The sequence below is a fragment of the Rhinopithecus bieti genome, unplaced genomic scaffold (genome assembly GCF_001698545.2).
Source record: "Rhinopithecus bieti isolate Rb0 unplaced genomic scaffold, ASM169854v2 scaffold_4908, whole genome shotgun sequence".
Taxonomy (NCBI): domain Eukaryota; kingdom Metazoa; phylum Chordata; class Mammalia; order Primates; family Cercopithecidae; genus Rhinopithecus; species Rhinopithecus bieti.
The window spans coordinates 1322138-1348074 of NW_016804541.1; the positions used below are offsets into that span (position 1 = coordinate 1322138).

General features: G+C 34.5%; 1 protein-coding gene across 1 annotated transcript in view; it reads left to right on the forward strand.

The window, feature by feature from the left end:
• Positions 1-25937, forward strand: part of VPS13C (vacuolar protein sorting 13 homolog C) — a 194867-nt gene that overhangs the window by 30696 nt on the left and 138234 nt on the right. The window contains 13 exon segments of the mRNA XM_017869045.1: positions 686-748; positions 5294-5359; positions 5619-5651; positions 5654-5727; positions 8879-8938; positions 11189-11248; positions 12063-12153; positions 13008-13034; positions 13037-13054; positions 14586-14713; positions 16409-16515; positions 17695-17866; positions 19511-19573. Coding sequence (XP_017724534.1) covers positions 686-748; positions 5294-5359; positions 5619-5651; positions 5654-5727; positions 8879-8938; positions 11189-11248; positions 12063-12153; positions 13008-13034; positions 13037-13054; positions 14586-14713; positions 16409-16515; positions 17695-17866; positions 19511-19573 — 962 coding nt within the window.

Sequence of the window (25937 nt, forward strand, 5' to 3'; positions counted from 1 at the left end):
CCCAGTCTGGCTCTAGATCTTGTATTCTTAACCCTGTACAATGTGAACTTTGATCTATAGCCAGCCGGGGAGTAAGTATTCCTTTTTCTTTCTTTAAGAGTCCAAGGAATGACATGATTAGAGCTATGATTTAAGAAAGTTAAACTTGCAGTGTTATCTAGAATAGACTGGATTTGGAGAGCGAAGTGGAAGATGCTATCTAGCCATCATTAATGAGAATGGATATAAAGGATTCAGACAGTGTATCTAAAGGGACCAGATCACGCTAAAGTAAGATGAGGTCATTTCAGCCGACTCTAAAATTAGTGTGAAGTGTCACAGTAATATTTTATTCTGAAAATGAGCAAAATGGCATGCAAAAGAGAACAAAATAGCAGACTTTGCACTGTTTGAAAACTTGTCAAAAATTTCAGTGAACCATTAGCTGTAATTGATATTTACCTACCTCACATAATTTGAAATGATTACTATAATTTTAATTCTTAAGAAGTTTGTGTGTTGAAAGAACGAAAATGGTGTCACTGTGAATATTTCCTTAGAAATAGTTTTGGTGTCACCAAATTTTAATTATCCCGTTACATGATTTCTAATTATTTGAAATTAAATTTAGGTTTATTTTACATGTGAAATTAAAGGTGTCTTTAAATTGCTTTACATTTTGGTTATTGCTGCCATGTGGATGCAGGCACACATTCAGGGGAGTTCATATATGGCTTGGAAAACTTTGTTTACAAGGACATCAAGCCTGGTGGGTATGCATGATTAATTATATTCAACTATATAAACATATTCTTGTGTATGCTTGTACTTTTGGTAGAGTCCATTTGATGGCATGCCATCCTTTTAGAAAATATGGAAATGTAATTTGTGTTTTCCCCCTTTACCATTATTTCCTTTTCCTCACCTGTAGTCATTTATTCATTCACTAAATATTTGAGTGTCTTCTTGTGGCAATCACTGTGCTGGATGATGCTGGATGTTTGTAGGGTAAACAAACATGATTCACTGTTCTTACGAAGCTTAGAGGATGATCTACAGATAACTTTCAGATTTGGGTTACCCTTTTGACTTTAGTTCTAGAGCTCATTAGTTTCTGAATTAAGCAGTTCCTCTCTGATAGTGGTGGTTTTGGAATGTAAAAAGCAATAAAGTGGATTTTTTCTTTTGAATTCAGAACCTTGACAGGAGATGTTCCTCTGAGCTTTGATTTGTTTCACCTCTGTTGTAGCTCTGGAGGTACCTCTAGACTACTGTCCTGTACAGCATATTGAAATTTCAAGCTTCTCAAAAGGCAAATTAAAGGCTTACTGTTTGTATTAGGATTTATAATAATGATTCTTTTATATACTAGGAAATATACCAAATACATTGAAATAATACTCTTTAGTATTTTACATAATCTGATTTGTTAAACTTTATGTTTTATATCATACTTCAAGAGCTTGTTATATTCACTCAATCACACTTAAATTTGTTTTCATTAAATGGCAATTGGGTCTGTATCTTGAAATTTATAAACAATAAGCATCATGTTAGAATTATCTCTGTAGCTGGGAACTTTAATATGTTGATTCATGTGACCAATGGTAGAGAAATTTTCATGACGGATTTCACAGCATTAGGTGAAATTACCCTGAAAGTAGTTTCCGTTCTAATAAACCTACTCCTTTTGTAAGTGTGCTTGTGTTAATTTGTCTTCTAGTTACCTTGCTTAATATAAAAGATAGCATGGAGATACTCATGGCTCACTGTCCAATTTTGTAGGTTATAATCAAGCCAACTTACTGTAGTCTGGACAGCATTATTAAAAACAGCAGACTATAACAGCTGTCACTATAAAAGAAAACATCATTGATTCAGTTTTTTTTAAAAGGTACATTAGTGTAGATAAAAAATGAGTTCCAGAATGTTGGTGCTTCTGAAATGAGAATAGTTTATTATGTTGATGATATCGTCATTCAACTGGCTAGGACTTAACGTGTGTTTCATGATCATTTCCTCCTTTCAGTTTCTGAGTGTATATTATTTCCTCATTTGATGTTACTTCTTGTTTTTGTTTTATTCTAAATCATTGGTTCTCAAAAAGTCAAAATGATTTTCATAATAATACTAAGCATTATTTGATTTTTCCTTTTGTTGACATTTACATTGCTGGTGCAAAAGCAATGGTGGGTAGGAAAAGCTGGCTGCCTTAGCATGATTCAAGGCGGTGGCACCAGACTGTAGTAGTAGTCACTGTGTTCTTCACTACCATGCACTCACAGTAAGCAAAATGAAACAAAAAAATTGCCAGTTTTTACTTAAGAATTCCCTTGATGAAGTAGGAAGTTTTAAATTTTAATGAACTTCAACCCTTGAGCATGTCTCTTTAATATTTTGTGCAACAGCCGAGAAAGTATACCTGCAGCATTTCTGCATACTGAAGTAGGGTGATTGTTTCAAGAAAAGTACTTGTGCAGACGTTTAAGTTGTGAGCTGAGCTAGTTGCTTTTTTCTGGAAAACCATTTTTACTAGGAAGAATCACAGACTATCATTATTCAGATTTGGTTGTTTGGTAGACACTTCAACAAAACCACTTCAAGGAAAAGCAACCGGCAATACTTGTTGCCAATGATAAAATTTGAACTCTTGAGTAGAATTTTGGAAAACTTGTATTTGTCACTTTGAGATCAACAGCTTCCCAGTAGTACTTTAAGACTTTTCTGATGAGATTGGTGGTAATATTAACAGATGTGAGTTTTGATATTAAATAATAAAATGACTTGACATTTGGAAGATTTGCATAATTCAATAAAGCAATATTTCCAATGGATGATAAAAGACATACATGTCTAAAGGGTTCATTTAAAGTGCAAGATGGACTAATTGATTTTAATTTGTATGAAAAATTCATTGATAGGGTTTCAGATTCCACGATGCAACTATCTTTAAGAAACCTCCACTTGTTGACTTTGATATAATACCTATAATTTCATGAAAAGGCAATGAAAATGCTCCCCCCTTTTCCAATTGTATATCTATAGTGAGATCAGATTTTCATCATGTACTTCAATTAAAACAAGGTATCTCAACAGGTTGAAGGCAGAAGCAGATATGCTAATCCAACTGTCTTCTACTAATTGAGACGTTAAAGAGATTTGTAAGAATGTAAAACCATGCGACTTTTCTCACTACAACTTTTGTTTAAAATATAGCTATTGTTATAACTATATGTTATGTAATGGCTTATTATTTTTAAATGAATTCATAATTTTTTCAGTTTTTATTTATAATATGGCAAATGTCAGTAGTTATAACTCACATAAATCAGAAGTTCTTTAGAGTCCTCAAGTTGTAAATGTTAAATGGGTTGTGAAACCAAAGTCTTTGAGAACTGCTTTAGTTTGTGATTGAGAACCATCGATTTATTTTTTATTGGATTAATTAGAAACTTTCTCTAAAGAGCTATATAGCACTAAGAGTAGATTTAAACTGTTTAAAGAGGTTTAAACATGATGTATCTGCCACTGAGATGAAAGACAGAACATGGGGCTAGAACAAATATGAAACCAGAAAGATAATTGGTCAGGTAAGAAGAGAATTTAAACCGAGGCAGCTGAGTCTGTCTTTGAAAGCTGTTCTAGCCAAGTGAAATGGTTTTCAGGGCCAGTCTGGCTTTCTTACTTGTTTCTTTTCAAATGGTATTTCTTTGAGAACTCATTCTTTTTATATATGTTTGATTTATGAATAGAACAGAGTCAGACGTTCACAGTGGCAAGAATTATTGGTATAGCACTATCCTGATTGTGTTACATTACTTATTAAATGTTTTCTTCTTGAAACTGAGGGTTTTATTTTTTGTAGTCCAGGATTTGTTTCTTAATTTTTGTAGTGGCAGAACAATTTGCTTTTAAAAATCAAGGAAGAACAAATTAAAAGTTTCAAGCTCAATTGCACATATATTCTCTCAACTATATATAACATTAATTTAGTTGGATCTGGATTTTTAAAATTCATTTGAACAGATAAGTATTGTATGCTTTGTGCCCAGATATAGGATAATTTCTGACCTAATGAAGTCTCCTGTCTGATGGCAAGACAATTGAGCAAACACTTCAAATATGGTATAATCACTGTTTAATGCAATTCTCTGTAAGGTACAGGCTCTGGGGCTACTTGGAGTAGTTTAAGAAGGCTTTACACAGGCAGTAGTGCTGGACCTGAGATTTAAAAGCTGCCTAGGAGTTCGCCTGGTGAAGAACTTCAGGGAGGGTGACACAAGTTCACAGAATTACATGTGTAGAGGCATTAGGCATTAGAAAATGTGGCTTGTTTGGGAAAGTATAAGTATTATTTATGTAGTATCCAGTGCAAGGATGCACAGCAGGAGATAGAACAGGACAGGGACATAGGGGTCACATCATAAAAGGACTTTCTCTATTGTGTAAACACATTTTAATTATGTCTGGGAGGTTGCAGAGAGCCTTTAAATAATTTTGAGCAAGAGATTAACAGGCTGTGATTAGTATTTTAAAAGACATCAATCTGGTAACAGGGTAGAAGGACCTTTAGTAGGAGCTGAGGCTGGAGACTAGAAATCAGTAGATAATACAGAGACTGCCTCAAGAGTTCAGGCTGGAGGTGATGCCTGATAGGAATTTGAGTATGAAGATTTGTAAGTTGAGTAATACAGGTATTGGTAAATGCCAGAATGCAGTGAGGTAGTGTTGAAAGAGAATGAGGTTTTAAAGGAATTCCTGATTGAATTCAGTGTACAGTCCAATGTACATGTTATGCCCACTTAATGTTCTTTATATCCTTGAGTCATTAAATAATTTTGCTCGTGAAGTGTATCATCCAGAGGAAGTCATCTGTGGGCAACTTACCCTTTCATTTCATTTATGTGTCTGTGTTCCTACCATGTGTTTATCAAAACCTACTGAAAGTTTTATATTCTGTCATTGTTACATTTCCAATATTTTGGTAATATTGAAATTAAAGTGTAACTTTGTGAAGTCATTAATGTTATAAAAAGCATTGGGAATGGAGATTTTATCCAATTTTAGTATAATTACGCCTGCCAATTTATTGTCTAGATTAAAGAAGGTTATTCTTTACTATAGAAAGTTATTCTAGACTAAAGAAAGTTTGTAAATTTGTCTTTATCTTGAAGTAACAGGTCAGTTTAGAATAAGGTAAGGTGAGTTGTGCCAAAATTTGCTGTTAGGAAGAATTCTCTTGTTTTCTTTTCTGTCCTGTAGTCTGCTAACTTGAATTTTATCCTTTTCTCACTAAAATGCTTCCACTGAGAAGGACGTAAACGTAAAAAGCACAAAAAACATTTTAAGAAACCTTTTAAAGGTCTTGATCGTTCAAAAGGTAGGTAAAAGTAGTTTTATGCCATGGTGTTGTTTATACACATTGCCACTTTATTTCTGACTTGGAATGTGAAATGAATGTCAGATAACAGTGTAAATTCAAAAACAAGTTTTAAGTTGGACATGCATATGAAAATATAAATAAAGACACTATTGGCTGTAATTTCCATTGAGTAGTGCCTTAGCTGTCCTTTGGTTATTAATTTTGAGGTATATGAGAATTTCAACTCTTGAGCTTGTATTTTTCTATTTTTTAATAGATAAGCCAAAAGAAGCCAAAAAGGATACATTTGTGGAAAATTGGCAACTCAAGTAATAAAAAATGTACAAGTAAAAATCACAGATATTCACATTAAGTATGAAGATGATGTAAGTAATTTTTATTTACTAAGTTTAAGTTAATAATTAAATACATATTTTATAATATTCTTGACTTTTCTATATATGGATTATCCCATTTTTAAATCCAAGATTGATTTTTTTCTTATGAGTACACTACCATATCTTCTTGTGTTAGGCTAGTTTTATTGGGCATTTACGTACGTAAATATACTGTAAAATTATCATGTATTCCTTTCTGAAGCTGATATAAGAGGTTTCTGGATTGTCCTCTGTTATTTTTTTTAAATTTTATTTTACGTGTTAAGACTTACTCTAACTTTAAGAAACTAATTATTGCTTTATGCTGACGAGTTAATTCTAAAAGGTGATGAAATAACTAATGGTATTGTTAATTGGCCAAAAAGTGACTTAAAATTCTGATCACGGCCGGGCGCGGTGGCTCAAGCCTGTAATCCCAGCACTTTGGGAGGCCGAGACGGGCGGATCACGAGGTCAGAAGATCGAGACCATCCTGGCTAACACTGTGAAACCCCGTCTCTACTAAAAAATACAAAAAACTAGCCGGGCGAGGTGGCGGGCGCCTGTAGTCCCAGCTACTCGGGAGGCTGAGGCAGGAGAATGGCGTGAACCCGGGAGGCAGAGCTTGCAGTGAGCTGAGATCTGGCCACTGCACTCCAGCCTGGGCGACAGAGTGAGACTCCGTTTCAAAAAAAAAAAAAAAAACTCTGATCACTTGACTTGGTCTCATTCTCTTTTCATTCCACTGAGTTGGATTGAACACCCACAACTGTTCACACACATGTACAACAGTAGTTACACGGAGGAAACCAAACTTCACTCATAACCAAAAGTGTAACATCAGCTGATTAAGAACTGTTTAACTGACTAATTTTAATTAAAGTACAAGACATATTTTGAACAATATGCATTGCTTTGTTTAAAAGTTTGAAACATGTAAGAACTTAAATTTTTTCATTTATCTGGGAACCTGGAAATGTTCATTGCTTCTAAAATGAGTTTAATTATTTTGCTGTAAGTTTGAATTGAATTAAAGCAATACTGACATTTCCAGAATTTATTTTTCTTTTCTTCGTAAGTTCCCTATTTAACTTGATAGTCAGCAAGACACATTTGTAGATTTTCAAAAAATACCACCTCTGTCTTATGTTGACTTTATTTATGGAATCATTAAAATGAATTGTGTTAACAAATAAATGTCTTTAAAAAACCTCACTCATAAATGCCTTTGTTAATAACAAACTTAAGAAAATAAAGTATACTCAACACATCATGAAAGGGGAGGAGTTACCATTAAAATCCTATGTGGAGATAAGTGAACCTGGGTACACTGTTGGTGGGAATATAAATTACTTCAGCCATTTTGGAAAACAGTGTGGAGATTCCTCAGAAAACTAAAAATCCAATTACTGTATGATCTAGCAATCCCATTTCTAATTTGTAAAATTAAACTTTATCATAAGTATGTATATATAGGAAAAAACCTAGTATATTTAGGGTTTGGTACTATTTGTGGTTGCAGACATCCACTAGGGGGCTTGGAACATACCTCCAGAGGATAAAGGGGAACTGCGGTATATAGCCAAAGGAGTTGAAGTCAGTATGTCAAAGAGATGTCTGCATTCCCTTGTTCATTTCAGCACTATTCACTATAGAGAAGATTCCCCATCAGTGGATGAATGGATAAATAAAATGTATATATACACAATGGAATACTGTTCAGCCTTTAAAAAGAAGGAAATTCTTTCATTTACAAAATTATGTATTAAGAAATGGGTGTAGAGAAAATATAATAATTTATCATAAAGATGCTCACTGGGTAAGAGCTGTGGTTTATAGGTAGTACATTAGCAACTGAGGGTTGTCTTTAATAAAACAAATGGGTTTCTTCAGAAAGAGCTGCAAGTTATTTTGAGCTAGGTATCTCTAAGTGTAAAAAGATGAGTGTGAGAATAAAGGAAAATATTTTGCCACAAGTCATCATATGTCTGATGTTAATTAAAATGACTTATAAAGCTATTCGTTCTTCTCAACTATACCACATGGATTTTTTTCTGTTTAGAAAATTGTATGTGACTAAACTCTGTAGTCCCAGTTGAACGATTTAGAACATTATCCATTTCCCTTCTCCCTAGTTTCCTTAGTTTCTGCCATGACCAAACAATTCTATAAGACTTTTCTTTAAGATGTCTAAAATAGTGATACTGTGCACATTGTGGTATAGTTTAAAGCACCGTGGATTGCAGCTTACGTATTGAAGATCAGAAATAGAACAAAAACTTAATGTTGACAGATTTTGGATATAGAGACTAAAGAAATTAAATATTAAGGATCTAGAGATTTTCCTAGAAGCATTTTGAAGTGTTAGACAGTTCATATTTCCAAGTATGAAAGCCTTTTTTTTTTTTTTAATGTGTAAATTTAAGGAGTGCAAGTACAGCCTTGTTACATGATATACTGCCTAGTGGCGAAGTCTGAACTTTTAGTGTCTCCATCACCCATAATATACATTGTACCAATTAATAAATTTCTTACCATTTACACTACTTCTCACCCACCTGATGCTTTCAAGTCTCCAATGTCTATAATTCCACAAACTGACCATGTGTATTCATTATTTAGCTGCCACTTATAAATGAGAACATGCAGTTTGTGTTTCTGCTTCTGGGTTGTTTCACTTAAGATGATGGCCTCCAGTTTCATCCATGTTGCTGCAAAAAAACCCAAACAAACATGTTCTCCTGTTTTTATGGCTGAATAGTATTCCACTGTGTACCCTAAGTGTTATTAAAATGACTTCACAGCAGTGTTATCTGTAACACCTTTTGAAATTTATCTGTGAAAACATCTTCGATGATACACATAAGAAGATTATTCCTTTTTAACTGTCTAGAGAAAAGTCTTGTTAGTCATAGTTAGTGAGTCATCTTCTAGTATGAAAAGAGTTCCACTGGGAAAGGATCTTACTGGTAGCATAGAAGTGTTATGTCTACAAAATATGGATAATCACAGCCATGTTACTACTTGCCTCCCCTGTGTTTTCCACATATCGAATTGGGTTGTAACCTGTAAACACATTTCCCTCTGCTGCCTATTGTAAAGGACATGGATTTGCCTTCACCATCAGCATATTTTACTGTTATCTTTTCTTCTTTGGTAGGTCACTGATCCAAAGCGGCCTCTTTCATTTGGTGTCACGTTGGGAGAGCTCAGTCTACTGGTAATGTTTGCTTTATTTAAAACTTCTGTGGAATCTGTAAAGTATTATTCTGAAGTCACAGGGTGAATTGTCTAAAATCAACTATTCTACAAAGAACTATAGTTTTTTAAATGTACTGTCGTGCTACACAACTTTCTAGAAGTTTAACATTAGTGATGCTATTATTACATTTTAAAATTATTTTTAATTGTCTTTCCATGTAACAAGTATCAAAATATCATCATCAAATAATTTGAAAGAAATAAAAGCTGTATCTTAAACATGGGGAAAGTAGGGGAAGATGAATTTCTGTAGAGTGAAAGATATACATTTTTGATATAGGTAGATGGAATTTCTAAATAGCTTATATATGTACATATGTTTATATATGTGTGTGTATGTGCGTGCACTCATCTCATTGGGCTATATGTAAATTATTTTGATTATTTTATAATGAATTTTTCTTTTAATGGTCTTTAAGGGTAGACAGTTGTGTGTGTGCGTATCTATACACACACATATATATATATAGGCAGGACTTTTTTTTTTCTATTACAGGCAACTAAGTAGTAGGAAACATGTTTTGGGGCATGTAAGTGAAGACAAATAGCTGAATTAGGTTTTGCTACGGAGAAGAAGATGTGGTTCACTTCGATACTTTTAAAGTTAAGGACAGTGAACCATAAATCCTACCAGACAAGTTTGCCTTATGACTACTTATATGGAGAGGGCCTCAATAGGGAAAGAAGAGGAAGAAGAATGGAAGGGTGGTAGACTGGCAGAAAAACAGGAAAAGAAGGACATGGTTATGTGGAAGGCTTAACAATGTTATGGGCATATAGAGAAGTAGAGATACACACGGAGTTGAAGAACAGAGCCGAAACAATAAAGAAAAAGAGCTAAAGAGACAAAGGAAAGGGAATGAAGGAAGCTAGTGTTTAATATACTGTTTATCCTTTGCCTGTTTCCAAAATGAATTTGAAGTAGCTTTCGACCACAGAAGTATACAGTAACACCTTTAAAGAGGATAGAATCTATGTTCTAAAGGATAGAGAGAGAATTGTTCCAGAAAGCTGTAACTAGTGATAGTGGTCATAAGGGAGCATAGTAACTTTGAGCTTCTAGCAGACAATGTAAAAAATACAAACTGGTCATATATCTCCTTTTGTCTGATAACAGATATACTGTTGCACAAGAATATGTAGTTTCCTTAGTGTTTGCTGTTGTTTGTCCCTTTGTTTCTTTGCTCAGACTCTTCATTCTGCTTTAGTTGTCTGTATTACTTTCTTCTCTTTGTCTGCCTGGTGATTCTACTTAAGTTTTAATACTTATGTGATACGTGACCTTTCTTTCTCATTCTTTTTCATTTCCTTCTTAGAGTTTACCATTCCCTCTTTTATGCTTCCTATTGTATTTTATCAAAGACCTGTAAAATATTATTGTATTGGTTACCATGTTAATCTCCTTCTGTCAAGACCACATTCATTCACTGAAGTAGTACCTACCTTTTAGTGTTTTTGTGATGATTAAATGAGATGATTTATGTAAAACATTTGGCACATTATCTGGCTCAGTTATTTCCTGTTTCAACTATCACAGTGGCTATTATAACAACAACAGCAATAGCAAACCTATCTCTTTTGTATCCATACCATTTGTTTTTCTTTGCAATTACATTCTAACTTTTAAATCTAAAGTTATCGTTACACCTCTGATCTGGATCTCATTTTACCTATCTGCCCATTGTACTCTCACTCTACTACTCCACTGTAACAGTTCTTAACAAGTTTCTCAAAAACCCCCTTGCTGCTAAATAAGTTTAGTATTTGGCATTGCTGAACATGCTGTCCTTGTAGAAACATGGTCATGCTGTAATTTCCATACCCTCCTGGTTTTCTTCCTATTACACAACAATTATTTGTTTTTTTAAAAAGAATGTGTACCATTTTCAATAGTGTATAGGTTGGCTGTCTGTTTTCATTCATATCCAATTCTTTCCACAGTTCAAATTCAAATACGTATTAATCCAGTAATTATTTTCTGAATGAATGAACTCAAGTTAGAATCACGTCAGTTCTCTTTTCATTGTTTCTTTGATTTTGTCTTATAAATATATGTAAAGAAATAGATAGCTAGTATTAGCTAACATTAAATTAGCTTAAAGAAAGATGTCTTTTATTCCTAAATTATTTTGTTACATTTTACAAGTATTAGAGCACCGTTATATGACATCCATAGCACATTTCACAGGTATTCTCTTTTTTATTTTAGACTGCAAATGAACACTGGACTCCATGCATATTAAATGAAGCAGACAAAATTATATACAAGGTATTATATTGGAATAAAAATTTTTGTTGGTTTCCTAGGTGCACTTAATTTATTTTCTTGAAGAAACATTGATGGAGCAGAACATGCCGTTGGAGTGTGATTTAAAAGTCTAGCATCTAGTTTTGGCCCTGCTACTTAGTGTGTGACCCTCTGTAATCACTTACTAGTTCTGAGATATAGGTTCTTTAGCTATCAAGTAAAGATACAGGATACAGTTAATAGTTCCCAAATGGTACTTTATGAACATTAGATATTGAGATACTTTTAGATGTTATAGAAAAAATATTCTCTGATCAAGTAAGATTATTGATTTAAAGTACTAAGCTATACATAATTAAACAGATATGTTTCATTTTATTTTAAACTATAGAGCTTTAAATATGTTAACAAACACTGAATCTCCAAGAGGGATATTTAGTATGTAGCCTTCCCACCTTCTTGACCATAGACTCCTCTGCTACCACCTGTTTTCAGGAAACAGATATTTGTATCTGCTGGAAGGAGCATGTCTTTTTTTTTAGCAAAATGTTTACAGGGTTTGTTAAATACTAAATTCTCAATAAATATTTGATAATTGAATGAATGAGTTCCTTGGAAATAGTGTTCTTGAAAGCACAATTTAGCAAATGCTAGACTTAATAAAGTCTGAATAACATGAATATATTTTCCCCTCATTTTTTTATTATTTTCTTTCCTTTAAAAATTCAAAATGGCATTTGGGTAATTTTGGAGTGGTGAACAGAATAATCTTTTAAAATTGATTCATAATTTCAGTGTGTTGATTGCTTGATCTCTTTTCATTTTTCTCTTGTAGCTTATACGACTTGATAGTCTTAGTGCATACTGGAATGTAAACTGCAGCATGTCTTACCAGAGATCAAGGCAACAGATTTTGGTAATGTTAATGTATACTTGGAAGAGCTAACTTCACTCCCGCTCCCTAAATTTGTTTAATATAAGAGGGCGTTCATAGGACAGGATATCAGCCATTTGTTTAACTTGTATTTCGCTAAATCAGAAATATGAAAAACATCCTTTCAAATCCACTATGTGTCTTCAGAAAAGCAGTTTTGTTTTTGAAGATCTTTGTGAAATCATTCACTGGACAGTGACATCAGAGTCCATGGTATTAAATTAAAACTGTATTTATGCTTTTTTACATTCTCATTTTGATGATATTCTTGTCACATTTTGATTTCATATTATAATGATTAAGAATATTATAAAGATAATATTTCTCAGATATAAAACATGTATCTTTGACAAATGTTTTAGACATTTGTTATGATGATTTTCTGAATAGTAGAAGATTAATTCAAAACTTCAGTATGCTAAATCAGTCTTAGCCATGTTTATTTGCTTAGAGGATAAAGAAAGAACAACTGAATTTTAGAACTGGATAAATTTCAATCTTCCATCTCATATTTCTCAGAAAGATACTGTAACATATGATTTGCCTTTGACTGGAATGTGTCTGAAATCCCAGTGTATGCATATACATATATGTGCATTTTTTCAGAGTCAGAGGGGAAATACTACAAGGTTGTTTGTAGACATACCAAATTCTTAAAATTATCTGTTTCTGTGTCTTTATACTTGTAAATAATGTTCAGTGTGTTTTTCTTATTGACTACTAGTAACAGAGAAACAAAGATATTGATGTAAGAACCAAGTTTTGTGTGTGTGTGCATGTGTGTGACTGAATATATGTGCATTTTCGTTTTCATTCTCATTCAAATTTTTTGTTTAGGATCAGCTGAAAATGAAATTCTTACAAGTGGAAATATACCCCAAATTATCAATACAGTAAGTAATAGTAAAAGTTTATTTCATGTTATAGGAAGAAACATAGAAGTAAATACATTATTTTAAAATACTTTTCTGATAATATTACTTAGTCAAAGAATATTAATTTTATACCTTGCTATTATGATATAGCATGTTTGGGTTATAATTAATTATTTAGGAATAGATCGCAATACACACACCACTGGAGAATAGCAGATAGAGAAGGGCAGTATAACTGTAGTTCATTCCCTACAGCCAACTTTCTTTGAATTCCGTGTATTCTTCTTAGCTTGCTGTTTTATTCTTTGTTTTAGGATTTAGGTTTTCTTTCTTTCTTTTTTCAAAAAGTAACTAAATCTCTGAGATTCTGGTATTCAGGTCACCCTTATGTTACTACTGCAGTGTAAACGTAATCCTGCCACTCTAGAGAATTCTTTTTCTGAGCTTTTCTATTTCTTGGCAGCCTCACCTTTATTTTACAACTAGATCTCTAACACAGCTTCCTGCTTATTTGTTTATTTTTTCCATCTGTTTTCTTTATTTTAGTTTCATGCTATTGAAGTTTTATTTTAGTTTCATGCTGTTGGGTTTGTTTTTATTTAGTATACCCCTTTATGGTTGTTCGCAGCTTTTATACTCATGTTGTTCCATATTACTCTGGTTCACTGTTCTTTTCTTCATGTTCTTTTATAACTAACTGAATTGACGCTATAATAGTTGGCACTTATGTTACATAGATCCCTACATTTTATGATGATAAAACTTTCAAGTGCTGCTAGTTTGTGAAAGCATTTGGGTTCATTGATATAAAAAAAATAGTTAAGGAAAATCTACAATTTCATTCTTAGGCATTTTCCATTTATAACTAGCCTTTAAAGCCGTTGAAAATTTTGTACAATCTTTTGCAAAGTGTAATTACCATAAGATATCACAGGTTTTATAGTTTTGATATTATTCATAGGTAAAATTTATCACCTTGCATTACCCTATCATCTTCCCTAACACACCTTTTTATATTACTTCTCAACCTGAAGATTATTTTCTTTAGTTGATTCTAAGGTTATGTATGTAATGATCATTTTGAAAATAATAGAGATGAGCAGATTCTTTTTTTGGAATGAATTTTATTCATGATTGTGTTACTAAATTTTGCTAGTGATTAAATAAGACAGAAATTTATCAGATCTTATTTCCTTTTGTATTAGTATTTTAATGAATAATAAAATCACTAAATGTCTTGCAGCAAGGAAGAGAAGTCTAATTTTATGCAGACTGTAAATAACCAAGAGTAGATTATTGTCTCTTTTATACATTTCTTACCTAGAAGCATAGGGCTCCAATTTCCTCCTTGGAGATTTCGCTTCAACCATTGAGCTTAATATTATGCATATAAGTAGAAGCTTAAATTGCTTAAATATTTTTTGGTAGTGATTTTGTTACACACGTTTTGATCATTTTCTTCTAGAATAACAGTGTTCTCATAATTATTTACACTTGTTTATATGTAAAAGCATATAAACATATCTTATGTCTTCCCATGTAATACAAGTTTTCCAGCCAATATCAGCCTCTGCAAAACTCTACATGAATCCTTATGCAGAATCAGAGCTCAAAACGCCCAAATTGGATTGGAACATAGAAATACAAAATATTGCCATTGAACTGACCAAACCTCAGGTATGATTCATGTGGATATTTCCAGCTTTGATTGACCTTGAATCTTAACTGCTTTTATTTGTGATTATTAGTTCTCTAGTGGTTGGTGATTTTTTGGGGTTCGTTATGTTGAGATTTGACTGTTTAAAAATTTTCGTTTTAAAGAAAATGAATTTCAAATTTAAGAAGTAGTTTTAAAATTTTATTTCATCTTTTCCTAAATTGTGGAGAATCATATCAAACTGTAGGGAATGACATTATTTCCATTTGGCTCACAATTGTTGATGGAATATTTTTTTTTTTTTTTTTTGAGACGGAGTGTCACTCTGTCGCCCAGGCCGGAGTGCAGTGGTGCGATTTCAGCTCACTGCAAGCTCCGACTCCCAGGTTCACGCCATTCTCCTGCCTCAGCCTCCCAAGTAGCTGGGACTATAGGCGCCCACCACCACGCCCGGCTAATTTTTTTGTATTTTTTAGTAGAGACGGGTTTCACTGTGTTAGCCAGGATGGTCTCGATCTCCTGACCTTGTGATCTGCCCACCTCGGCCTCCCAAAGTGCTGGGATTACAGGCGTGAGCCACCATGCCTGGCCTGTTGATGAAAGATTTTAATGTGTTTTCCCTCCTCAGTTTTAATGGAAGGCACTCTTATTAAATATTGTTTATTTAATTTTTAGAACAGCAACGTTGGCAGCTTTTTCCACTATTTGTTTCCCAAGCATGGTTATGTGCCCCGAGAGTTGGGGTGACAGGCTTGGTGAACTGGAAGTGAAAGGAGGATAGGAGATTTAGCTAATTGAGCTTTTTTGTACAATTCTGTTCAATAAAAATGTAATGCAAGTTGTAATTTTATATTTTCTTGTAGCTGTGTTAACAATGTAAAAGAAAAGGTGAAATTAACTTTAATAATACATTTTATTTAACTTAATATTTCCAAAATATTAATCATATCAACGTGTAATAAATGTAAAAAGTTGTAATGAGACATTTTACATCACTTAAAATACATTTAAGTTCAGACTAGACACATTTCAAGCGATGAACAGCCACATGGTGGGTAACTTTTAGTTAGAACTGCATTGGGAAAAATTAGAGAGGAGGAAGCTAGACTCGCCCCTTTTTAAAAATCTTCTCTGGTTTCGTGCTGCCTCTGGGTGTATGTTTCCCTCCATTTGAGCTGTTTGTCAGATCTACACAGAGTTGCTGTGTTGATGGTAAGATGGCTGCTTAAATAGCTTTATCTTGCTTTGGTCATGCAAATAATTTTTGCAGTAATTTCAAAATCAGCTCATAGATAACTACTGCTGAAACAATGGTCCAGAGGAAAAATATATAGTCTTAGAAACAGGCATATTTTATATCATAATTTACAGATACCATATTTCATTGTTTCTAAGATGTTCATTTAGTTTACATTTTAACATCTGAAAATAGGATGTATATATTGGTGATAACACAATTTAATTAACAGTTTTCTTTTGTAGTAGAACCTAAAATTATATTACAACTTAAAATTGATAGTGTCTTAAATTTGATGAACTGTAGTATACTTATAATTGATAGCATCTTAAATTTGATGAAATATAGTATATTATTGGGCTACCAGGCAACATTGTTCAGGAAATTTAGAGTCTCACTAGACTGAAAAATAGAATGAAATTTAGTCTTTATTTATATGTACAATGTAATAAATATAATTTTATTTTTGTTTTAACAGTACTTAAGTATGATTGACCTTTTGGAGTCAGTGGATTATATGGTTAGGAATGCGCCTTATAGGAAATACAAGCCTTATTTACCACTTCATACCAATAGTCGACGATGGTAAGTTAGAATTTGTTTTTTGTTTTGTGAGGAACATATAATCATATATTTAGTTACTGTCAGAGTTAAGCAACTTTCAAAAGCCAAGTAATTCAGCCACTTTAAAAAAAGAGACAAGAGTATTAAAAGATAAATAGTAAATATATTGATTACTTATAAGAACAGCTTTCACTTCTTTTGTATGTCCATATTACTTTTTTCATATGAACATCCACTTATATTTCTGCTCCTAGGTTCCCAAATTCCTTTTTTTTTTTTTGAGATAGAGTCTTGCTCTGACCCCATGCTGGAGTGCTGTGGCGCGATCTTGGCTCACTGCAACCTCTGCCTCCCCGGTTCAGGCGATTCTCCTGCCTCAGCTTCCCTAGTAGCTGGGACTACAGGTGTGTGCCACCACGCCCAGCTAATTTTTGTATTTTTATTTTTTTGAGACAGAGTCTTGCTCTGTTGCCCAGGCTGGAGTGCAGTGATGCGATCTCGGCTCACTGCAACATCCACCTCCAGGGTTCAAGCAACTCCCTGCCTCAGCCTCCCAAGTAACTGAGATTACAGGCGCCCACCACCACGCCCAGCTAATTTTTGTGTTTTTAGTAGAGACGGGGTTTCAGCATCTTGACATCTTGAACTCCTGACCTTGTGATCCACTCTCCCCGGCCTCCCAAAGTGTTGGAATTACAGGCGTAAGCCACTGCACCCAGCCTAATTTTTGTATTTTTATTAGAGATGGGGTTTCACCATGTTGACCAGGATAGTCTCAATCTCTTGACCTCGTGATCTGCCCACCTTGGCCTCTCAAAGTGCTGGGATTACAGATGTGAGCCGCTGCACCCTGCTGGTTCCCAAATTCTTAACATTCAAGGCATTCAACATTTTTATCAAAGTTTTATTGCTTATCAGTTACCCATGTAGACTCAGTGTTATAACCATACTGGATACTCTTTCCCACATGTCATTTTGTGCCTTTTGGATTTTGCTTTGATAAACTCTCTTCCTTAAATGTTTTCTTATATCTAAGTCTATTTAAGTCAGACAATTTTACTGGGAATTGCTGAGCTCTTATAGGAAGAGAGTTAAAAAGAACAAAAAATTTGACAGTGTAAGTTCTAAAAAGTCAAGACTTTTCCTGTTTTGTGTTAAACCATTATATTCACATTTCTGTTAACAAAATTTGATTTTCAGGTGGAAATATGCAATTGACTCTGTTCTTGAAGTTCATATAAGAAGGTATACACAGATGTGGTCATGGAGTAATATAAAAAAGCACAGACAGTTACTCAAGAGTTATAAAATTGCCTACAAAAACAAGTTAACACAGTCTAAAGTCTCAGAAGAAATACAGAAAGAAATTCAGGTATATCTTGCATGTATATTAGTGAGAACTATTATTTGTCTAATCGTCCTTTAATATTCTTCTGCATGTAATTTGAATCAAAAAATAATTTTAGGAAGAACAGGATTCACCCCTTTTTGAGAGAGAATTATATGGGAAAATGCAGAATTTTTTTTTTCCAGTTTTCTTCTTTAAAAAAACTTTTTTCCCCATGCCAATATCAGATAAGATAAGGTTACTGTAAATGATTTGGGAAACGTGTCTGGTTTTTATAATAATGTTTAGAAAGTCAGTATCAGAGCTGTTTAAATATGTGTTTATTAGATAGCTATATCTTGTTTTGTTAGTAAACATCCTGTATTTATATGGTAGTAGCTTTTCAAAATGCTTCAAAATATTATTTATAAAAAACTTTTACTTCTTGGGAACGAAGAGGTCTTATCTACCCCTGTTTAAAAGGTAGAAACACGGCTGGGCGCGGTGGCTCACGCCTGTAATCCCAGCACTTTGGGAGGCTGAGGTGGGCGGATCACCTGAGGTAGGGAATTGGAAACCAGCCTGGCCAACATGGTGAAACCCTGTCTCTACTAAAAATATTAAAAAAATTAGCTGGCGGTGGTGGTGGGCGCCTGTAATCCCAGCTACTCGGGGGGCTGAGACAGGAAAATTGCTTGAACCGGGAGGCGGAGGTTACAGTGAGCCGAGATCCTGCCATTGCATTCCAGCCTGGGCAACAAGAGCAAAACTCTATCTCAAGAAAAAAATAAAAAAAAAAAAATATAAAAAAAGGTAGAATCACACTGGATACATAATTTGCCTAATGTCTTCTGATTTCAGTTATAGAACTATTTCTACCAATGATTCATAATGTGAAAAATGAGTTGAATTACTATTTTATGAGTTGAATTACTATTTTCTGCAATAGTATGAAATATTAGAAAAAGTGTAGGTATTGGAGTCAGATGGATTTGGGTTCATGTACTGACTTGGATATTTACCAAGTGTCCTTCTGATTATGGACACAAGTTTCTGAAACTCCCAGGTCTAGTGTTCTCATATATAAAATGGTAACAATATCTGTCTTACAGAGTTGTGAGAATTGTATGAGACAGCACATAAAGCACTTAGAACACAGGTCACCTGGTTAACGTACTTTTATATAAATGCCTCAAATCAGTTTCTACTGTAGCCTACTTATTGTTTTGCAGAATTTTACATTCTTAAATATTATGTGTTTTGTAATGGCACCCTTAGTACAATGGCTATATAATAATAAGAATGGGAGGAGTAAGAAGTAAGAATCATAAGAATGGTATGTAAAACAAGTCCCCTTTGTAAATATTCTTGTTTTCATGTGCATTTATGTCTATGTGTTAATTATAATGTTCTCACATAAAAATTATTTTCATACTGTATTTAATGAGGATTTATTTTCTTGGAAAACTTATTTTCTTACTGTAAAAAATTAAAAAACTTAAAAGTCTAGAATACATTCAGATTTATACTAATACTATCATTAGGTCACAGGTACTGATAATGGACTAGATATGCCTAGAAATCATAAAAGAAAAATTTCTTTTATCTAATGATAAAAGAATGATTAAATTTCTTGCTTTATCTAATGATTAAATTGCTTGTTTACAAGTGCCTCTCTGTTTTTTACAGGACTTGGAGAAGACTCTAGATGTTTTTAACATAATTTTAGCAAGGCAACAAGCACAAGTTGAGGTAATCATTTTATTAGCTGATTTTATGTTTTAAACATGTTAATACCCCTTTTAAACCTAGGATCAAGAAATTGAAGTTTCATGAGTTGAGGTTTTATTGCTTAATTTAGTCCAAGGAAAACAGAAACTGTACTGAAAAAAACCCCCAAAAAGGAAGGAAAAAAAAAAACTTAATTTTTTTTTTTTTGAGATGGAGTCTCACTCTGTCTCCCAGACTGGGATGCTGTGGCATGATCTTGGCTCACTGCAACCTCCGCCTCCCGGGTTCAAGTGATTTTCCTACCTCAGCCTCCTGAGTAGCTGGGATCATAGGTGTGTGCCACCACGCCCAGCTAATTTTTTTTAGTATTTTTAGTAGAAACGGGTTGTCACCATGTTGACCAGCCTGGTCTTCCTAACCTCAGGTCATCTGCTCACCTTGGCCTCTCAAAGTGCTGAGATTACAGGCGTGAGCCACCGCATCTGGCCACTTACACAATTTTATAATGAAAAATCTGAGAAACTCTAAAAAAGAAAGTAAATAAAAGACATCTATAATCCTAACAACTTAGAATACTACTGTTATCATTTTGGCTACCAGTTTTTCTCCCATGCTTGTATACTTGCTTATTTATGCTTTTTTTTTCTCTCTCTCTCTCTCTTTTTTTTTTTTTACTTTTCCTTTGTTCCTCTTCCTTCCCTTCCTTCTTCCTTCTCTCCCTCTCTTCTTTCTTTTCTCCTTTCTTCCTTCCTTCCTCTTTTCTTCACTTTCTTCCTTTTTTTCCTTTCTTTCTGAAATTGGAAATGGTCTACTGATAATGTTTTATAACTGATTATTTATTGATGCCTTGTGTGCAATGTTCCATGTCATTTCTAAGATTCTGTAACATGACTTTTTGGTAATCAAAAAAATAAATTGCAAATGCAATATAACTCATTGTAGAAAAGTTAGAAAATATAGATAAAACAAAAACAATCATCTCATAAACTAAAAGTAACTACTGTTAATACCTTTCTGTATATCCTTTTAGTCCTTTTTATAGTTATAGATGTCCATATACTTACTCGTACTTTTAAATGAGATTAAGGCATATACAGTTGACCCTTGAACAACCTGAAGGTTAGGGATGCCAAGCCCCTGCACGATTAAAAATTTGTATATAACTACCTTCACTTTTCTTTTTTTTGAGATGGAGTCTTGCTTTGTCGCCCAGACTGGAGTGCAGGGGCGCAATCTTGGGTCACTGCAACCTCGACCTCCCAGGTTTCAAGCCATTCTCCTGTCTCAGCCTCCTGAGTAGCTGGGACTATAGCCATGTGCCACCATGCCCGGCTAATTTTTGTATTTTTGGTAGAGATGGGGTTTCACCACGCTGGCCAGGCTGTTCTTGAATTCCTGACCTCAGGTGATCCACCCACCTCGGCCTCCCAAAGTGCTGGTATTACAAGCATGAGCCACTGTTCCCGGCCTGTGTGTAACTTTAGATTCTTCAAAAACTTAACTACTGATAACCTACTGTTAACCAAAAGCCTTATTGATAACAGTCAATTAACACATATTTTTAAATGTTATATGTATTATACACTGTATTCTTACAATAAAGTAAGCCAGAGAAACAAAAATGTTGTTAAGAAAATTAGAAGGAAGTGAAAATATATTTACTATTCAGTAAGTAGAAGTCAGTCACTATAAAGATCTTCACATTGAGTAAGCTGAGTAGTTGGGGGAGGAAGAGGAGGATTGTCTCAGGGGTAGCAGAAGCAGAAGAAAATCCTTGTATTAGTGTACTCGTGCAGTTCAAACCCATGTTGTTCAAGGGTCAACTGTACACTTGTTCATTTATTCTGTTATGCTTACATTATAGCTAAGAGTATAGACTTGGGAGTCAGGTGGTCTGGATTCTGATCTCAGCTTTGCCATCTACTAATGATATGATTTTGGGCTATTTGACCCTTCTGTGCCTTAGTTTCCTGATTTGTGAGATGAGATTAATTAGTAATACCTACATCTTAGGATTATCGTTAGGAGTACCTGATAATTCTTTTAAAACACTTAAATTATTATGTGCACATAGTGATTACTAAATACGTGATTTTTTTCATTGTCATTATCGTTTGCATTAGCCCGCAGAAATGAACAAAACAGGCAAAAATCTTTTATTTATATTGTAGTAGGGGATAAGGTGAATAAGTACTTCGATAAAAATAAAGTAGGAAAGAATACAAGGAGCGCTGAAGCTAGGAAGTGATGATGATTTGCAGTTTTAAACAGTGTTGTCAGGAAGAGCCTCACTAAGAAGGAAACATTTGAGCAAAGACCTGAAGAACATGGGGCAGTCAGCCAGAAAGATATCTAAGGGAAAAGTATAACCAGGCAGAAATAAAGTGTAACTGCTTAAGGGTTTTGGGGTTGGAACATACCTGACTCATTGAGGAAACTAACTGGAGTCCTGAGAGAGGGAAAAGTGGTGGTTAATGAGGTCAGAGAAGAAAGGTAGCAGAGGAAAGGGAGGGCTGCACGTGGGAGTTGAGGAGATTGCCAGATTGTGTAGCAGCATCTTACGAGCCATTATGTGGGTTTTGGTTCTTATTCTGAATTGGGAAACCAATAGTAGGTTTTGAGTACAGGATGATATGATCTGACTTAAGTTTTAAAATTCATCCTGGCTGCTTTGAAAGCAGACTGTGGGAAGGAAGGCAAGAGTGAAAACAGGGAGAACAGTTAGGAGACTATTGAAATAATTGAGATGAGTGGTGACAGTAGCTTTCCTGAAAATGGTTGCAAATAAAGGTGATGAGAAAGGGTCAGATTCTAGATATACTTTGAAGGTACAGCCAGTATTTCTTGACTGACTAGATGTGAGTTGTCGGAGACAGAGTAAAAAATGCCTTTAAATATTTTGACCTGGAGCAGTTGGAAGGATGGATTTGCTATCAAATAAGAGGGGGAAGATGGGAGAGAACAAGCTTGAGTGATACGAGAGAAGACCAGGAGTTCAATTTGGGACCTATTAAGTTTTAGCTCTTAGACCTCAGAGGGGCAATAGAGTAGGCAATTATGTGGAGTTCAGAAGAGGAATCTGTGCTGGATATAGAAATGTAGGAAGGGTCAGCACATGGATTTCTTTAAAGCCATGAGATTGGGTGAGATCACCTCAGGAATTAGAATAGCTAGAGAAGAGGAGGGTTGCAAAGATCCAAAGCATCCATTGTTACAATCAGAGGGATGGGAAAGAACCAGCAAAGGTGACCATAAAGGGATTGCCAGAGTTGTAGCAGGGAAGCTGTATGAATGTAACACCTTCAAATTTAAGTGGAGAAAGAATTTCAAGGAAGAGAAAGTGATCAGCTGTGACAGATGCACCTGATTTTTTAACTAAGATAGGACAGAATTGACCATGAAACTTACTAAATATGGGATATTTAAGCTATGACATTTTTCAAGTAATTTTTTGGCACCAATTTCTTTTATTCTCTTCTTTTGCACTCTTAATTGTTTGGACTCTTAATTTTATATTCTATGCATATATATATAAATATATAAAATATATAGGCAAAGATGAAAATACCCATATATATTAGATATATATATATATATTCATACATAAGAGGTGTGTGTGTGTGTATATATATGTGTATATATATGTGTGTATGTGTATATATATGTATGTATTTAGACCTTTTGGTGATCTGTTCATTTTTTTCCTGCAATCTTTTTTCTCTCTCTAAGGCTAGATAATTTCTGTTGATCTATCTTCAAGTTCTTTCTTCTATCATCTTCATTTTGCTGTTGAACCCATCTTGGGAATTTTTAATTTCAGATAATATATTTTTCAGGTCTGAAATTACTATTGAGGTTTTTTTTTTTTTTTTTTTTGTATAGTTTGCATTTCTCTATTGAAGATTCCAGTCTTTTTAGTAATTTCCAGTGTGTTTGCCTTTATGTCAGGTAACAGTGGTTCTCTGATAGTTCCAGCTATCAGACATTGAAGTTATCTGATTGTTGGCATCTGATGATTATCTTTCCCTTGAGAATTAGTTACATTTCCAGTTTTGTTTGTTTTCATATGTCAAGTAATTTTGGATTGTATTTTTGACATTGTGATTATTATATAATGTCTGGATCTTGTTATTATGCTCTGGAAAACATTGACATTTTGTGTTAGTGTACAGCCTAGTTAGGTTCTGAATCTAAGTTGTGTTTGCCTTCTGTGGATGGTGGTTCAGATTTCAGTTCAGCTCTTTAAACCTTTGGTATGTAAGTTTGAGGTTGTTTTACTCGTGAATAATACAGGGGTTAGTTTGAGACTTGCACAGGTGGTTCATATTAGTTTGGGTGGCTAAAACCTTTGCTACTTTGGTTTGGGTTAGTTTCACATATGTGAAGCTTGTATTAGACTGAGATTTGGACAGGTTCGTATACAGAATTAAGAGATAATCCCCTTCTCCAGCTTTTTCCCTGCCAGGGTTTTCTCATATACATTCTGGCCTTCATGAACTCCATTTACTGGTTCCTTGGCCAGAAATACGGAGTTTTTCTCAGGGTTGTAGCTGCTGGTACAACTGTGCTCCATGTTCCTCTGCTCTGCTCCATGGTGAGGCCCTTGCTCAGGGCAGAGCCATATATAGTAGTTTTCTATGCCTATATAACAAACTTTGTGACTTGAAACAACACATAGCTGTTATCTCTGAGTTTCTCTGGGTCTAGGGTCTAGGTATGGGTTAGCTGAGTCCTCTGCTTAAGGTTTTAAAATATTGCTAGATGTTGGTTTGGGACTATGGTATCTGAAACGTGACTGATGGAGAATCCGCTTTCCTTGGCAGAATTGAGCTCTGTGTGGCTGTGGGATGGAAGGCTTCAGTTTTTTGTTGATTTCTGGCTAGAACTGCCCTCAGCTTATAAATATCATCTTCAGTTCCTTGCCTAATGGGCTTCCTGACATAGAAACCATAACATGGCAGCTTTCTTCTTCAAAAGAAGGGAGAAACTCCAGCAAGATGGTCGCTAAAGTCTTGTATACATAACATATACATTGTACACAGAATCAAGTATATTTTATTACCTTTGCCGTATTTTATTGTTTAGAAACTAGTTGCAAGTCATGCCCATGCTCAAGGGCAAGAACATTAGAAATGGGAGATTATGGTGGTGGGGTGGGATGGGATGGGCACACCATATGAGAAAAACAAACATCATGGAACACTCACTCTTGTGCAGGTCACTTCTCCAAATTGTGACCCCTTCTACTGTTTGCCTGCTTTACTTACTTTTCAAAATCTCGGTAGATCTTTTTTATATTTTGTTCAGAAGTTTTAGATGGTTTGAAGAGGGCTTATGCCACCATGGAACTACAACTTTCACTGAAATTAGTAATAAAGAAGTCACTTGAGAGCAATTTTTATAGAATAATGTGGGCAGAAACTTGATAGGAATGGGAGACAGTGAGTAGGAACAGTATGATTCTTTGCTGTAAGCAGAGCAGATAAATGGAGCAGTAAGTGGTGGACAATGTGGAATCAGGAGAAGGTTTTGTAATTTGCTTTTCTGTCTTTAACAATATTATAGTGTCCATTTTCAATGCCAGCAGAACCATTTTTCTGACATCATTTAAGATAGCTGAATAGAGGCTGGGTGTGGTGGCTCAAGCCTGTAATCCCAGCACTTTGGGAGGCTGAGATGGGTAGATCACAAGGTCAGGAGTTTGAGACCAGCCCGGCCAACGTAGTGAAACCCCATCTCTACTAAAAATACAAAAATTAGCCAGGTGTGGTGGCACATACCTGTAATCTCAGCTACTTGGGAGGCTGAGGCAGGAGAATCGCTTGAACCTGGGAGGTGGAGGTTGCTGTGAGCGGAGACCACGCCATTGCACTCCAGCCTGGGCGACAGAGTGAGACTCCATCTCAAAAAAAAAAAAAAAAAAAAAAAAAAAAAAAATGCTGAATAGTATTCCATTCTGTGCATATACCAGAATTTGCTTCACTATTTCTCACTGGTTATATTTAATTGTAAGTCACTCTACAATGAATAGCCTTATCTCTACATTTTTTCAAACATCCCTTATTTTCTCATAGGCAAATTCCCCAAGGTACAAGTTGTTAGGTCAGAAAGTATGACTGTTTTGAAAGGTATTTGCTGTTGCTGGGGATTGTTCCTATGAAAGAGAGGAATGAATCAATTTAATTTTAATCCTCCACGACTTAAGTTGCTTTAGCTTAAATGTGTATTCTTAATATCAGCTACAGTTGCTTAAAAAGTGAAGAAAGAGTACTAATTATGAGATGCAGTAGACAAAGAATGATGGATGTAGAAGAGAATACAATTAGATCCATCTAACATTGATTTTTTTCATTGTAATGGAAAGTACGTAGGGCCAGAGTTTAAA